At 36.5% G+C, this 14,448-nt stretch overlaps 2 protein-coding genes across 2 annotated transcripts in view; one reads left to right on the top strand and one right to left on the bottom strand.

Annotated features, from left to right (window-relative positions):
• Nucleotides 1–14,448, top strand: part of LOC144661647 (lysophosphatidic acid receptor 3-like) — a 668,415-nt gene that overhangs the window by 588,307 nt on the left and 65,660 nt on the right. The window lies entirely within an intron of this gene.
• Nucleotides 6,183–12,690, bottom strand: LOC144659174 (uncharacterized). Its single transcript, XM_078519613.1, has 6 exons — nucleotides 12,590–12,690; nucleotides 10,805–10,942; nucleotides 9,833–10,075; nucleotides 8,323–8,440; nucleotides 6,875–6,946; nucleotides 6,183–6,189 (listed from the first exon to the last, which is right to left on the bottom strand). The coding sequence occupies exons 2-6, from the start codon at nucleotides 10,872–10,874 to the stop codon at nucleotides 6,183–6,185; spliced, it is 510 nt and encodes a 169-aa protein (XP_078375739.1). The 5' UTR covers nucleotides 10,875–10,942; nucleotides 12,590–12,690.

Raw genomic sequence — 14,448 nt, forward strand, 5'->3', positions numbered from 1 at the left:
TAACGCAGGGTCAAAGAGGCAATTCACATAAGACTTCACCCTAATAATATCAACAGGGGCAATGGAATTGAAATTCCTGAAGCATGGATGCCCGCGATCAAAAAAACACAACAACAGGAGAACTGTACGACAGCGGACCGCTGAGGGAACAACAGGACACAGAAACAGCGAGGATCGAAATGCACCAATCACAGCTGTTGAAAACCAACCAATCACAGCGCAGCAGCGTGCTTCATAAGTTCACAAACAACCAGTCGAACTTATCGCCTGATGAAGACTAGTAGTGTGCAGTCGAAACGTCGCGATCTCTATCACACGTGACTACGTCGTGAGACAAACGAAAAATAATTTATTAAACTTTACCTTATTTGAAAGGAAAATTGGTCGCGATAAGACTTAATACTTGAAAGATTTTTTTTTAAAAAAAGCAGAAATTTTACGTGGAGACTTTGCACGCCCTTAATTTGTTAAGAGTTTTAAGCGCTTTCAGTGTTTTCTGTAAAGTGTATGGGAAACAAGGGGACGTTCCGATCACAGCTGAGGTAAGCTGATCAATTTTTTTGTTAAAAAAGTAGGACAGAATTATTTATAACGAGTTGTCATTATTGTTTTACGTTTAACCAAGCACTGCATTACACGATAATTTCATTTGGTTTCCTTTTTTTTAAAAAAAGGCTTTGAAGTAATAAGCGTAAGGTTGAAATTTCGGAATAAATTTCAAAAGCAGAGTTTTCAAAAGTTACCTGTATTCCAAATAACTTGCCAATCTGTGTTGCTTGTAAACTTGTAAACTTTTAGCATTGGCGTAGGATGACTCCGATCACAAGTTACTGGATCTTCTTTAATCGAGTGCCTGTTTACCGCGTCATCTGATGAATGCACTCGATCGCGAAATTAAAAAGATTTTTTTCTTTGGAAAGCGTTTTCCATAGTTATTAAAAAGTGTAAGGTACTTGCGTGTATCATCTTCAAAGTGTAAATATTTCCTTTTTTTATAAGTTTAAAGTTTTTAATCCTTCAAGGTTACAAGTGCATCAAGCATCGCTTCACTCACAGATATTCCAAATGTTTTAAGTTTGAAAACACTGTTTCAGGTAGAAATGTTATAGCATTGGAAGACAAATCTCTGTTGAAATAAGACAAGTGAAATAAAACAGGCTTTTTAGACGGAGGTATTGTAATAGTAGCAAAATTGTGCTTTTATTTTACTTACAGTAGTTCCAGATTAATGAGATCGGCAAATACTTTGTCAGACAGAAATTTGATAGCGTTTGACGACAACGATCTATAAAATTCATCATGTAATGAGTAAAATGACAATTAGTAGCAATTTTAGTTTGCTTTGTTATTTTTTAGGAGTATAAAGCCATACAAGGTCTGCAGCTCAGTGTGCTCGTTTCACTTTTTAGTGCAGAATGCACTTTTGTGATGGTTTGGTGGGCAGTCGTGTGATAAACCCCTAACGCGCTAATGTGTAAACTTTTAATCACCAATTAATTAATTAATATCAATCAATTAATTATTCCTTGTGGAGGGGGTGGGGGTGGGGAGCACCTGACCGTACCCCTAGGTAAAACCTGGAGCACATCTACGTTACTTTCATATGAAGATCTCAAACGTATATATTTGTTTCAGAAAACCCTTTGCTCTCCTTGTGGTTCTACTCAACGTAATTTACACCAAACGCATGCGCAGATTAGTCTACTATCATGAACATCGCCTGTATTGCGTGTTTGCGGTAGGCTTCCTGCAGACTTCTTGGCGCCAAGTAAAAACCGCAAATTAATTAAATTAGATTTTGAGACTTTCACAGCGTTTTCGTAATTAGGTATGCAAAAACTTGCACCGGGATTTTCGGCGTGAACACCTGATAACCAGGAAACAAATATCCTAGCTGTACTGCGTTTTAAAAAACCTGTCGAAAAATATGTTTTTTGATTAGATTTGTTTCTTTAGTTTTTGAGAATCGTTTTTCGTGCAGTCTAAACCGTAACTTAATTAAATTAAACAAATGTCATCGATGCCGCCGTAAAACAAACAAAAGACAAAAGTTTCATGTTATCGCATTTTCAAGGAAGACAAAAGTATTTTGTTACAAACGAACAAAAGTGTCGTGTTACGTTTGCAAAGATTAGCGTAAGGAACACCTGGGAAAGAATACAAGTAGCCTGTGAACAGTTTTTCCGAAAGTAAAATAAAGCAAATAAACACGAACATATATAAAACATCATACTTTCAATTGTTCCATATTGCATTCTGCACTTACCAAATCATCGAGATTTTTGATGTTTAAGAACTGTGAGATGAGCAAAAACCCAGTCAGGTAGAAATCTAACTGCGCTTGACTTCAGCAGAACGCGTAACACAATACTATGCACTGTGCATAATGCAATAAATTAATTCGGTTTCCATTTAGCTTCCAAGTAATAAGCTTACTTTTCGTTCGTCAAAGAAGAGAGATACCCGGACTTTGTAATCTTCAACATAACAAAATAAACTCGGAATAAATTTCAAACGCAGAGTTTTTTAAAACTAGCTAACCTTTATTTCAAATAACTTTGCCAATCTGTGGGGTTTGTAAAGTTGTAAACCTTCCGTGTAGTCCTTAATTTTCGGAATGAATGACTCTGGCCACAATTTGCTGGATTTCCACGCCGCAGTTATTTTGAATCAGTTATTACATTTTCTGCCTTTAATCGAGTGCCTTGTGTTTTTCCTTTCTTATTGTTTTTTGCAGCTTTTAATTTTAAAAAAAGTCAAATTTCGTTGCCTTGATTCATGAATTTTGTGTGTGAAGCTGAACCTGTGTTTCATTCTTTCAGCGGCCGTGGTTGGTTTGTCACGTCGTTCGATGAACATGCTGCAAATACGCAACTTAAACACGAAATTTAAAGTGCTACTACGATCAAATTTTCGATTTCCATATTTTTACATTTTCGTGTACAATTAGACTTTCTTACTCACCTTGCAAATTTTCAATCCATTACGAACATCAGAAGTCGTTTTGTTTTAACGTTTATTTCCGATATTTTATGGCCGCCATTAAACAACCTTGTTCCAAGGCTTGGTTGCGAATAGGGAGAAAATGACGTCAACGGCTAAAATACCTCACGGGTTGAAATTATAATAACAATATGTATTGAAAATCACGCGAAAAGTAACAAAAACTTTGGGCTTGTTTTTCGTGCAATTTTCTATGCTGATTGTTATTCTAATTTTAACCCGTGAGGTATTTTAGCCTTTGACGTCATTTTCTCCCTATTCGCAACCAAGCCTTGGAACAAGGTTGATTAATGGCGGCCGTAAATTCTCTGGAATAAATGTTATAATACAACGACTTCTGATGTTCGTAATGGATTGAAATTTGGCAAGGTGAGTAAGAAAGTCTAATTGTTCACGACAATGTAAAAATATGAAGATCAAAAATTTGATCATAGTAGCACTTTAAAATAGTTCTTTTTTCTTTACCATTGTTATTTCATAAAACCAAAGACCCAGTATCCCGCTTGTGCTTATTACGCCGGTAACCTTTAAAAGGTGTGGTCCGCTGAAATATATACCCGCGTAAGTAACTTGAAAGTGCGTCATTTTCCCTTTTTATAAATTTAAATTCTTTTCTGCTTAAGTCTATAATTCTGCAAGGTTACAAGTGCAGCCCACTTCGCTTCACTCGCAGATATTTAATATGTTTTAAATGTGAAATCACCATTTCATGCATAAATGTTAAAGTATTGGAAGACGAAACTCCGTTGAAATTAATAGAGAAATTTCTTAAGTGAAATGAAACAGGCTTTTTAGACATAGGTGTGATAATATTATTGTCTTCTTTTTTTATGAGGATATATAGACCCAATCAAATTTTGCTTTTATTTTACTTAAAGTTCTTCCAAATTAGTTAGATCGGCAAACACTTTGTCAGATAGAAATGAGATAGCGTTTGACGACAGCAATATAAAAAAACATATACTAAATGATATGACAATGAATAAATAGCATTTTCAGCTTGCTATATTCTTCTTCAGGAATACAAAGCCAAACAAGGTCTGCAGTGCAGTGTGCTCGTTCAAGTTCGCTTATGGAGATGTAATGTCTGTAAAATACGTAAAAAACCTGTTAAGGAGAAAAGTTATAGCCTTGACTTCAGCAATATATGGAAAAAATAAGTTAAACGACAATAACTACATCAACTTTGTGCTAAAATTATTAAATTTATACGACTTTCGTATGAACATAAATCCATGAAAAGATTGCAGTGATATGCTATACAGATGAATCCCTATTTCTCATGCCCCAATTTCTCGAACGACCCCATAACATGCACCAAATGTCGTTGTTCTTGGATGTTTGAGAAATTGGAAACCCGCTGTACGTTTCACTCACAGATGTCGCAAATTTGTCAGATTGGCAAACACTCCATCTGCCAGATATGAGATTTTGTTTGAAGATAATTCCCTGTGTAAATGTGTGATAAGTTTTAAATAAACTTCTTAAAATCAACACAATCGACTTGATGTGATTTGAACCATATTATTAACATTAATAAGCCTAACTGGGTGGTCCTCAGGGCAAAAAGCAAAGCAAACAATACAGCAAAGCTGATCATACTACGTGATAAAGTAGACTTGGTGAGACACAAACACGACTACTACTGATAGAGCAGGGTTGCAACCGTGGACAGCTGTTTCGCCCTTATTTGGGGGCCCATCAGCACCGTGTAGTTAGCTCGAAAGCTGACGCAAATATACTGCATAATAACCCATGCACTGTATCAAGTTCTGTACTTTGCATGAACTCACTTGTCCCTTGCAATTGAATCACGCGTTGCATTACGTGTTTCGTGTTTATTAGTCAAAATGTCATGATATGTCTCGCAAAGCGAAATAACATAAATTTGAATGGTCACAGGCGATCCAAACATTAAGTGGCAGTTTCTCTTAAAGCGGTCCATCGCATTTCGGGTTCGGAAAAAAGTTTTCCCTCAAACTTTTCCCAGTGAACTATCTTAGGTTGTAAGTAAATGCAACGACTTTAGTTTTTGGAAATACGTTAAAATATATTTTTTAGAGCTCTCAACAGTGAAGGCTGCAAAAGGCCTAATTTTGAGTTTGGCCAGAACGAGAAATTTCATAAGTTGACGAGCTCGCCGCTCAAAAACAACCAAACGCATCAAATTATTATTATTATTCCTAAGTTAAGTGGTCCTTCAAAGGTTGGAAACGCATGTTAATTTTGATACATTTTGATTTATGGGTCCGTGAAAATTTAAATATCAGCAACCGTTAGATCGCTTTTTGTAAACATGCAAATGTATGGTGTCTTCGCCGGCCTTTATTTCACAAGTCCAGACCAGACCATTCTAAATTCCAACTGAATCCTACTAAAAAGATGTTAGGAAGCATAGAAATATAAAAATACCTCGTTCTGGCCAAGCTCAAAATTAGACCTTTTGCAGCCTTCACTGTCGAGAGCTCTAAAAAACATATTTTAACGTATTTCCAAAAACTAAAGTCGTTGCATTTACTTACAACCTAAGATAGTTCACTGGGCAAAGTTTGAGGGAAAACTTTTTCCCGACCCGAAATGCGATGGACCGCTTTAAGAGAAACTGCCACTTAAATGTCAAATGAACAGAAATTTCAAAATGCCATTTTAACTAACCAAACGCTAAAACTATCCATTATTGAGTGAAATTAAGAAAAAAAATTGCTTTCCGAGCCTTAAAGCGTGAATTATAGCAAAAAATACGAAGATTTCCGAAGGCTTTACGAAAACGTTTTTGAATGACTGCGCACTGAAATGGAAGGAATGGAACGAGTTTTTGACGCCATATTTGGTGTTTTTGGAGACGACCGCAGACCGATTCCGCAGACGGCACCGACGGCAACGTCAACGACAACGTCTGGTGGAAAATGAATTTATATTTTACTTGAGAATCTCGCAATTTTTCGGACACATTCTGCTTATTTATCGCTTTAAGAACTAGCTCCCTCTGAATATCCAAAGAAAGCGTTCAACCCCAAGTAGAAAGACCAAAAATTAGCCGTCGTGGCTGACGTTGTCCAAAATACATAGAATTTCGTCATTTCACGTTGTTCTCCGGCAGAGAACGGCATTGAAATGTACCGAGACTCAAAATGCACGTGCATAGTTAACGCACGTGCAGATAGTTCTGCTCATTAACGTTAAATGCTAATGAGAAAGAACAATGGAGATTACTCATTTGTTTTCATACCAGTGTGCATTCTACACATGATATGCAAAACGACAGCAAAAAAAAAAAAAAAACATTAAGCTATTTTTTGAGCTTTAGCTATTTTATCTAAAAAAAAATGCGCGTCTCTGAACAACAGCCAACAAACAATCAACTGAAAAACGGCCAAACAGAACGAAATAACTGCCTGAAATGTCACTAAACACATTCATTTAAATTCTAAGGTGCGGTCTGTGGAATCGGTCTGCGGTCGTCTTCAAAAACACCAATTATGACGTCACAAATTTTTATTTCCGACAATTTTCCGACATTTTTTCCGAGCACTCTACGATTATGAAGGCCTAAACAGAGCATTTTTCAACTTGCAATATTTTTGCGATGCAATGTCCGATTACTTTGAAACTTCGGGATATGTTTATTTGACTCTTAATAAACACATGGACAAAAAATAAAAAAAAATCGAAATTTCTGTTCATTTGACCTTTAAAACGCATGGCCACAACCATGATTCAAGAAAGCACAACATATCGATCTTAGAAGACCTACGGCCGTAAATGTTCACAAAGTTAACGCAATACATATCGTACCAAAAATATCGTATCACCATCACCACCTGTACCTGAGTCTTCTAAAAAAAGAGAATATCAAGTAAATGAGACTTACAGGCTTTGCAGATTCGTGAGTTTAGAAAACATTCCAAACTTAAGTTGAGACAAGTTGCTTGAAAACACTCTACTGCAAGGAAAGTCCCTCTTTAATACAAGTCTATAATATGTTGTTCTTCGCTCTTCCGCAGTTAAAATATTAATTATTTCATATATTTCATTTCCTTGGTCTTAGTTAAGTGATAGACGTTAAATACAGTGGGCTTTATGTTCTTATGGCTATTTTAACCAAAGATATAACGTTGATTTAAAATATTACCTTCATTCACATTTTTTTACTCTTTTTTTACTTTTCCACCAATAAAATAGAATGCCATTAGTGATACAATTTTGCCAATTATATTGTTGAACAAAGCGAATCACGACACTAAAAATATTTCAACAACCATTAACCATGATTAAAACAGAGGAATCAAAGATCCTTGTAAGAACATTATACAGTTATCACACATAAAGGGCAATAAGAAGATTAAAGCCCATGGCACCTGATACTGCAAAAAGAAAAAAAAAGGCCCACCCTGAAATTAGACTAACGTATCTTAAAGAGTATTCAATTTTAATGAATTTCTGACATCGAGGACAGTTCTTTAAATGAAATTTTTGAGTCTATTTTATAGCGCGATTTGACGTTTTAACTTGTGAAAGAAAATACAAATTCATGCCCTCACAATCGCACAAGTTGGTGTGTGTTTGTGGGTATGTGTGTATGTGTTGGGGGGGGGGGGGGGGGGGGGTAAGAGTGCATGGAACCTGAAAACCTGAAACCTGAAACCTGAGGTTTTTGTTCTATTAATGCACAGCGAAATTATTTTTAGCCTAAGTAGAGAACCTTTAGCCTACTCTCAAAGATGACATAATTTTTGTTGGCTCTGACGGCATATGACGTCAATAGAGCCACCATCTTGGATCCGCCATCTTAGATTTCACCATTTGCTAAGAAAGTCAGAAAATAGCGGAAACGGACGCAAAATCAGGCCCAGAACGCTTATCGTTTAATTTTGTTTTAAAAAATAAAAAAAACATATGACGGAAATTTGCATTTTTGGTCAGACCTGCTTGTAATTATGACCATGCCTTGGCAACGTGGAAACCGTGAACAAACGGTTGACATCAGAATTTCCGCAAGGGATGAATGAACAACAACTGAAAGTTTCAGCATCAAAGGGTAAATCCTCTTTTTAAAATTACGTGAAAACCTCAACCCTTGTACGTCCGAGGGTTAACTGACACCTGGCAATTATTATAATAATACTTTTTTATAAAATATCATTTACTTTAGAAGATAGATAATGAGGCGTTTCCTTTCCCTTCCCTCGATTGTCACGACTTCAAACAGTCTTAGTAAAATACAGTGAACAGCGAAAAAACAGTGACAACAACAAAAACATAAACATAGATAACAAAACAAAACAAAAAAAATTGACATCAATCATTGCGCATTCTTACAAATATTCAGTAGTCTTTGAGCCGCAGTTTGCAATGTCTTCAGGTGATGTCACATTCCGGCAAGATAGAGTATTTTCCAGCCAGTTAAACCATTCATAAAAACATTCAATTTCACAAGCTAAACATTAACAAAATAAGAATAAGTATCGGATGAGTATGTTAGATACAAAATAATTAATAATATACATTAGAACTTTTTTTTAAGCCGTCGGGGATTGGGATGGGGATAACGATAATTATGTTTTGATAACACTTAGAGTAAGCCTACTAGATCGATGTCAGCTTAAGAGCCGAAAATCATGCTAAAGCCAGCTCAAAACGAAAATCACTATCCCAACAATAAGACTGGGTCGAATAAATTGCGTGCCTGGGTATATGAAGTGAGTTGCTTCGAAAAGAGAAAATAACAAGAGTTGTTGCATTTTTTGCAAATTTTCAAAGGGTGCGATATGGCTATTTTCCTTGGAATACCCAGTTTGTCACAAACCGCTTCTCAAGCAATATTTATTATATGATGAAGATTAGAGTTTTGTTGCATTTGTGGCTGAGTATGGACTTCTCCTGGGAACTCAGGCTCAGTATTTTACTAACGGCATCTTAAAAAATGTATTACCGGTGTGGAAATTGCAACAACCATGCATCATTTTTCTTTGTTTGAAAGTCTCTGTTTCGTTAGATTTTAATGTTGTTTATCGTCTGGTTTTGGTATCGACTTTTTCTCGTTCTTTCTGCTAAACCCCTTTTCGCTTTCCTTAAAAACGGGTAGATTAACACCAGATTCACAACGTTGCTCAATATAACTTTGTTGAGTTCCTTTAGTGCGAAAATAAGCGAGATTAAAAAAGAAACGTTTTGACATCGTTCAGGATGTCACTATCAAGTAAAATGCGTAGATCAGTTCGTGCTTTTTAAATAGATCTTGAAATTATGCTTATAAGGTGACGAATATGAAAGTGACAAGACTATTGGAAACAATTGATTATTTGGAAACAATGCTAATTACAAAAACAATTTTGCTCGGATCGAGTGTGATTGGGTGTTAAGATCCGCTTTGAGATCTCTAATATACAACATTTCATATATTAGGCAGTAAAGTTTTGTCTTGCATTTCCTCAGGATGGTAAACGTGTCCTCGTGGTTCCTAGGCTCCAGATTGTGTTCACTCACAATGATATCGTGAGCGATGTCGAAATGTTGTTCTTTTAATCTCGCTAATTTTTGTACTAAAAAATTACACACAAGCTTTGCTTTTAAAATCTTACCCAAGAACTGAAATAGTCCTAAAAAAACCGTGACGATTTTCCATATAGTGAAGATTGGAAACTATCGTGCCTGTCTTTTTTTCTCAATAGTGAATTTACTAAATTTGCTGGAAATTACTTTAACTTTTAGCTACTTTTCCCAGAAAAAAAAGTGATGATGATCGCAATGATAATGACGATGGTGATTATGATGATGATGATGATGATGATGATGATGATGAATGTAACAGCAATAAAAGTGTTCTTACCCTGAAAAATGACTGACACCGCTCCCACGTCAGTTCCATACTTGTTAGTCACCACACAAGTGTAGTTCCCTTCCTGTCGCAACACTATTGCGGCGTATGTTGTTGTATTGACCAGTACTGTTGAGTTTCTTATTATTGCTGTGTATATGGGTGGAGTTCCAGTGGCTGGACATGTAATGTTGTAACCTGGTAATACTCGTATTTGCCCAACGGGAGCTGACGACGCTAATTTGGGTGGGAATCCTGTAAGAACAGTTTAACTATTAATGTTTTTGATAAGGTGGTTGATGTTAATTGTGGTGGGTTCACTTACGTGTATAGTCGTTTTTTTTCCATAACACCGTGAGACAAGCGACAATGAACTTAATGTTAAAGGAACTGTGTCACGGATTTTAGCCAAATTTAGGCATGGAAAATGGCCATTAAATTCAGTGAAATGTAAAAAAAATTACCACTAAAAACAAGGAAATAACATTAAAAAAAGCACAGCAAATGCAAAAGAAGGTACGAATGGCCGAAAATGAAGAAGATTGAAACGGGCTAGGAGTGACCAAAAAAGACACGGTAGGTTTTCATATTTGGGGCAACTTATTTCCGTTCTAGCAACTTTTTGTTTTCTGAGCAGTTTCTAGACCGAAGATTTCCGAAGATTTTCCGATTGTTGTTCAAAGGCCATACGAACGTTTCCGATCATTTCTCGAACTTTTGCGAAGAGAAACGAAGTTTTCCAAAAACTTCCAAGGGAGTTTCGAAGATGTTTGAACTCACTCACGCGACGGAATGTCTTGACAAATCAATTTTACGCTGCGTTCGCGATATTTTCGGCACCAAGTTCGGCACGTGAGTTTCGGCACGTGAGTTGGGGAGGGGGGTAGGCCCCCTTAATTTTCGTTTGAGGCGGTGGTCCAGCCCCCTGCCCCACCTCTGCTCCGCCGCCTATGTTCCAGTGTGGGAAAGTGGATGTGTGCTCACCTTGTTGGTCTGAAGTAAGGATGCTTTCTACATTCCATATAAACAGTAATAGCCAACAAATTGTATGCATGTTGCCGCAAAATGGCTTTCGGTTAATGATTACATACGCTGTCCACCTTTACTGTTGAACCACCATTCCTACGAATAAACGCAATGTATGAAGTAAAAGAACTACAATTGAACAAATCTATTTTAATTAAACCATGAAACTGGGCGAGTAAACATTAGTAGAAGCAAGTTATTAAAACAACAACTGGTTCGTGATCGTAATGTATTCAGAAAAAACGTTTGTTCGAGGCAGGGTTAAATGATAACCTTTGTGTCGATCACACAATTACAATAAGTTATGCCATGACTTTCTTTTACTTTCACTCCTTTTCTACCCTATGGATTTATGAGGAGGAAGATTAACTTAAAACTCTAGACTAAAGGAGAGGTCAAGAAATTCTAGTTACCGATCGAGCTGCGAGTGTTCACATAAACTTTGTGCTTTCGATTCATTTCAGGTTTTGTCTATGTAACAAAAAAAAGATTACACTGCGACTTTAACCCTATTCAGACCGGGCTTTTTTGTACCTTCTCTGACCGAGGGGGGGGGGGGGGGGGATAGGTAACTTCCAGAATATTTAAGCAATCACAATGAAACTTACAGGATATATTGTATGTCCGAACATCTTTCTTTTGGTATACGTCACATGGGATGGTGACGTAACATCACGTGACAATTACATCATGATCTCACAACGGCCGCCATCTTGGATCCGCCATCTTGGATTTCAAAATTTTTCCAAAATGCCAGAAAACCACCCAAAATTACTGCAAAGTACTTTAAATCAATAGAAATGTGTTTTTTACCCGTACAAATGTAAAAATTGTTCCATTTAAGTTGATTTTTATAACAGAAACATGCATAATTACAAATTTGGGAAAACATGCCTGTCGAAAGGCCGTTGCCGTGGTGATGTCAAGTTCCTGACACATCATCCAACCCTACCAAATTATTGCCAGATAAAGTTTAGGAAAACTCAGAAAGTTTGGCAGCGTTTGGTTAAATCTTAAAAAAAGTTTTCAGAGTTCAAAGTCAGCGCGGGCCTCAAAAGCCCCCCCCCCCCCCCCCCCCCCCCCCCGGTCTGAATAGGATTAAGATATGAATTATATATTCGCTGTTTTCACCGTTCTCATAATACATCTTGTTTACCCCCCAAAATGTTTGCATAAGCATTGTTTTCAATTTCTCTTGGGATTTACAGTGACGTGCAATCGTCCCCAGAGAAATTGAAAACAATGCTTATGCAAAAAGTTTGGGGGGTTATTTAAATAAAACAAGATGTATTATGGGATCGTGAAAAAGCGAATTCTCGCGTTTCTCGAAAATATCTCGCGCTCACCTCGCATCGCCGTGTTATAACCGCTATCTATTTTTGAACAATTATTTCGAAGCGAAGTAAAACTATTTACTACCTGAGGCTCGAACGTTGATAAAATCTGTAAGTTGCTTGTATTTATGATTGCACAAAAGACGTGACCAGTCTACGTTAAAAAAGTAAAAGAAAAACTAACGGACTTTCATTTGCAATGAAACTCAAGGTTCAAACGTAAGGAATAAAAACCAGCTAAAAACCTCATTGACTGGTTAAAATTGTGTTTTGGTTTGTGCAAAACCTGGAGCGTTCAAAATATAAATACTTTTCGATTTACAAGTCTTCTTCACTGGTTTAGTGCAGTAAGCGGCAGAATCTCTTTATTGTATTTAAATATATTAAAAATATATATCGGTGAAATTACCTCAAAGATGTCTGTGTACAGCACTTCGCTTTTCTTGAGCTTGACTGAACTTTAAGTAGTCTCAAGGTTGTGGCTTCCAGTTGTTTGTAATTGGATCAAAGTTCCAGCTTTTCTTTTGATTGGCTGCAAATAACTTATAACAATGAGCCATCTGGTGCGATATTTTGTGATTATAAAGTTATTTGGTAACTGACAATACCGATGAAATTATGTTTATGGTATCATTCCACGCAGCAAATGATTCACTTCTTACCGCAAACTACGGGTTGCTTTCAGTAATGATATGGCTTTGTGAACTAATCTTTCGCAACGAGATGAATTAGTGTGCTATGCTCAGAACTAAAAGCAATCAAATCTCTGCATGTTTTTGATTGCCCTAAAAATGGTGTTAAAGATAATTCGGTGTTAGATTGACGAGGATTCAATTAACGTTTAAATTTTAACTTCGTTCCTTTGCTCTGCAATGGAAACCGGCAGACAAGCCAGTTAAAAAAAAAAACAAAAAAAAACAATCAATCAAAAAATGTTTTGAAAACCATATATCTTTATTCTCTTCTCTCAAGTTCCCACTGAGAGTGATAAAATAGCTTACTCTACTGGGAACCAAAAACAATCACATCAGCGCATAATTCTGGTTATTTTGGAAAGAGAAATTTTTGTGGGGGTCTAATTGCATTTGGGCGTCATATTTGTTTTATATTCTTCACCCACCTTCCGACTGCGAGTGATGAAATTGGGTACGCTCCTGACAACTAAAAACAATCAAAACTGTGGGTGATTCTGGTTACTCTAGGAAGAGCTTTTTTGTGGTGAAATAGTTGGGCGTGATGCAGACGAAGTGTCAATTTGTTCAGTGTCTGGCAATCACGGTTGCCACTCTAATCCCTCATAAGTTATGACGGATTTTCACGAGGAAAAAAAAACAAGCAGCAGCTTAGATCACCAAGCAAGGACGGATTCTATAACCCATCGTTTCTATTCGTTAAGCAGTAAAATGATTAGTCTTGTATGATTCCGGCCTCACCATTTGCTTAGCACTATTGTGATTGACCGGCCAAATGTCGTTTATAAGCCAATCACGACAAAGGCTTACAACCTAAAGTTCAGAGGGTTTTTTGGCTTAGCCCACTGTATAATATCAGACTTCTTTGAGTTTAACAAGAACGCAGAGCTGCATATTGTATTTTTTAGGTTATGTAAAACATAGTTTCTTTGATTACCTTGTATCTCTATTTATTGTGCTATTTAGTGTTGTAGAAAAATTAGCTGACCATGTATAATAAAAATGACATATGACATATGCAGCCATATGTCATTCTGTTATCTGTTTATTTGCAAGAAAAAAATGATTTTTTAATGAATGGGGATTTTGCAAGTTCTTGCACATATAAAATCACCGACTAATTCAACTGTTTGATGTGATTTGATGTAACATGTTTAGAAAATGGTCGATTTGAGGTTTCGTTTTGCAAAACGATACTACCAGAGACGAAGCTTATAGAAAGCTTAAAAATACAAAAACAAACGATCAGGATCAAATACTTTATTGTCGGTGAAAACTTTTATTCTTTACTAATCTACTGCATTGAAATGAAGGAACTTTCTTTGTCCTTTGTGTGAGCACGCCGAACCGAAATGAGATTTAAGCAATCTGGGAGTCAAAAAACAGCAGTTTATACCACCGAATAATATTTCGTTTCCCAAATAAATGATTTTATGTTTTGGCGTTTATATGATAGTCTAGAAGATCCAAACTTGACCCTTTACTAGTATTCTTAGCCTCAAAATAATTAGAAAGCGATAGGTAATTTGAAACCATGCTAGAATCACCGTCTTATGCGGATCCTGAATGAGTAAAA

Source organism: Oculina patagonica, chromosome 7 (genome assembly GCF_052425735.1).
Source record: "Oculina patagonica isolate OP01 chromosome 7, crgOcupat, whole genome shotgun sequence".
NCBI classification, from domain to species: Eukaryota; Metazoa; Cnidaria; class Anthozoa; order Scleractinia; family Oculinidae; genus Oculina; species Oculina patagonica.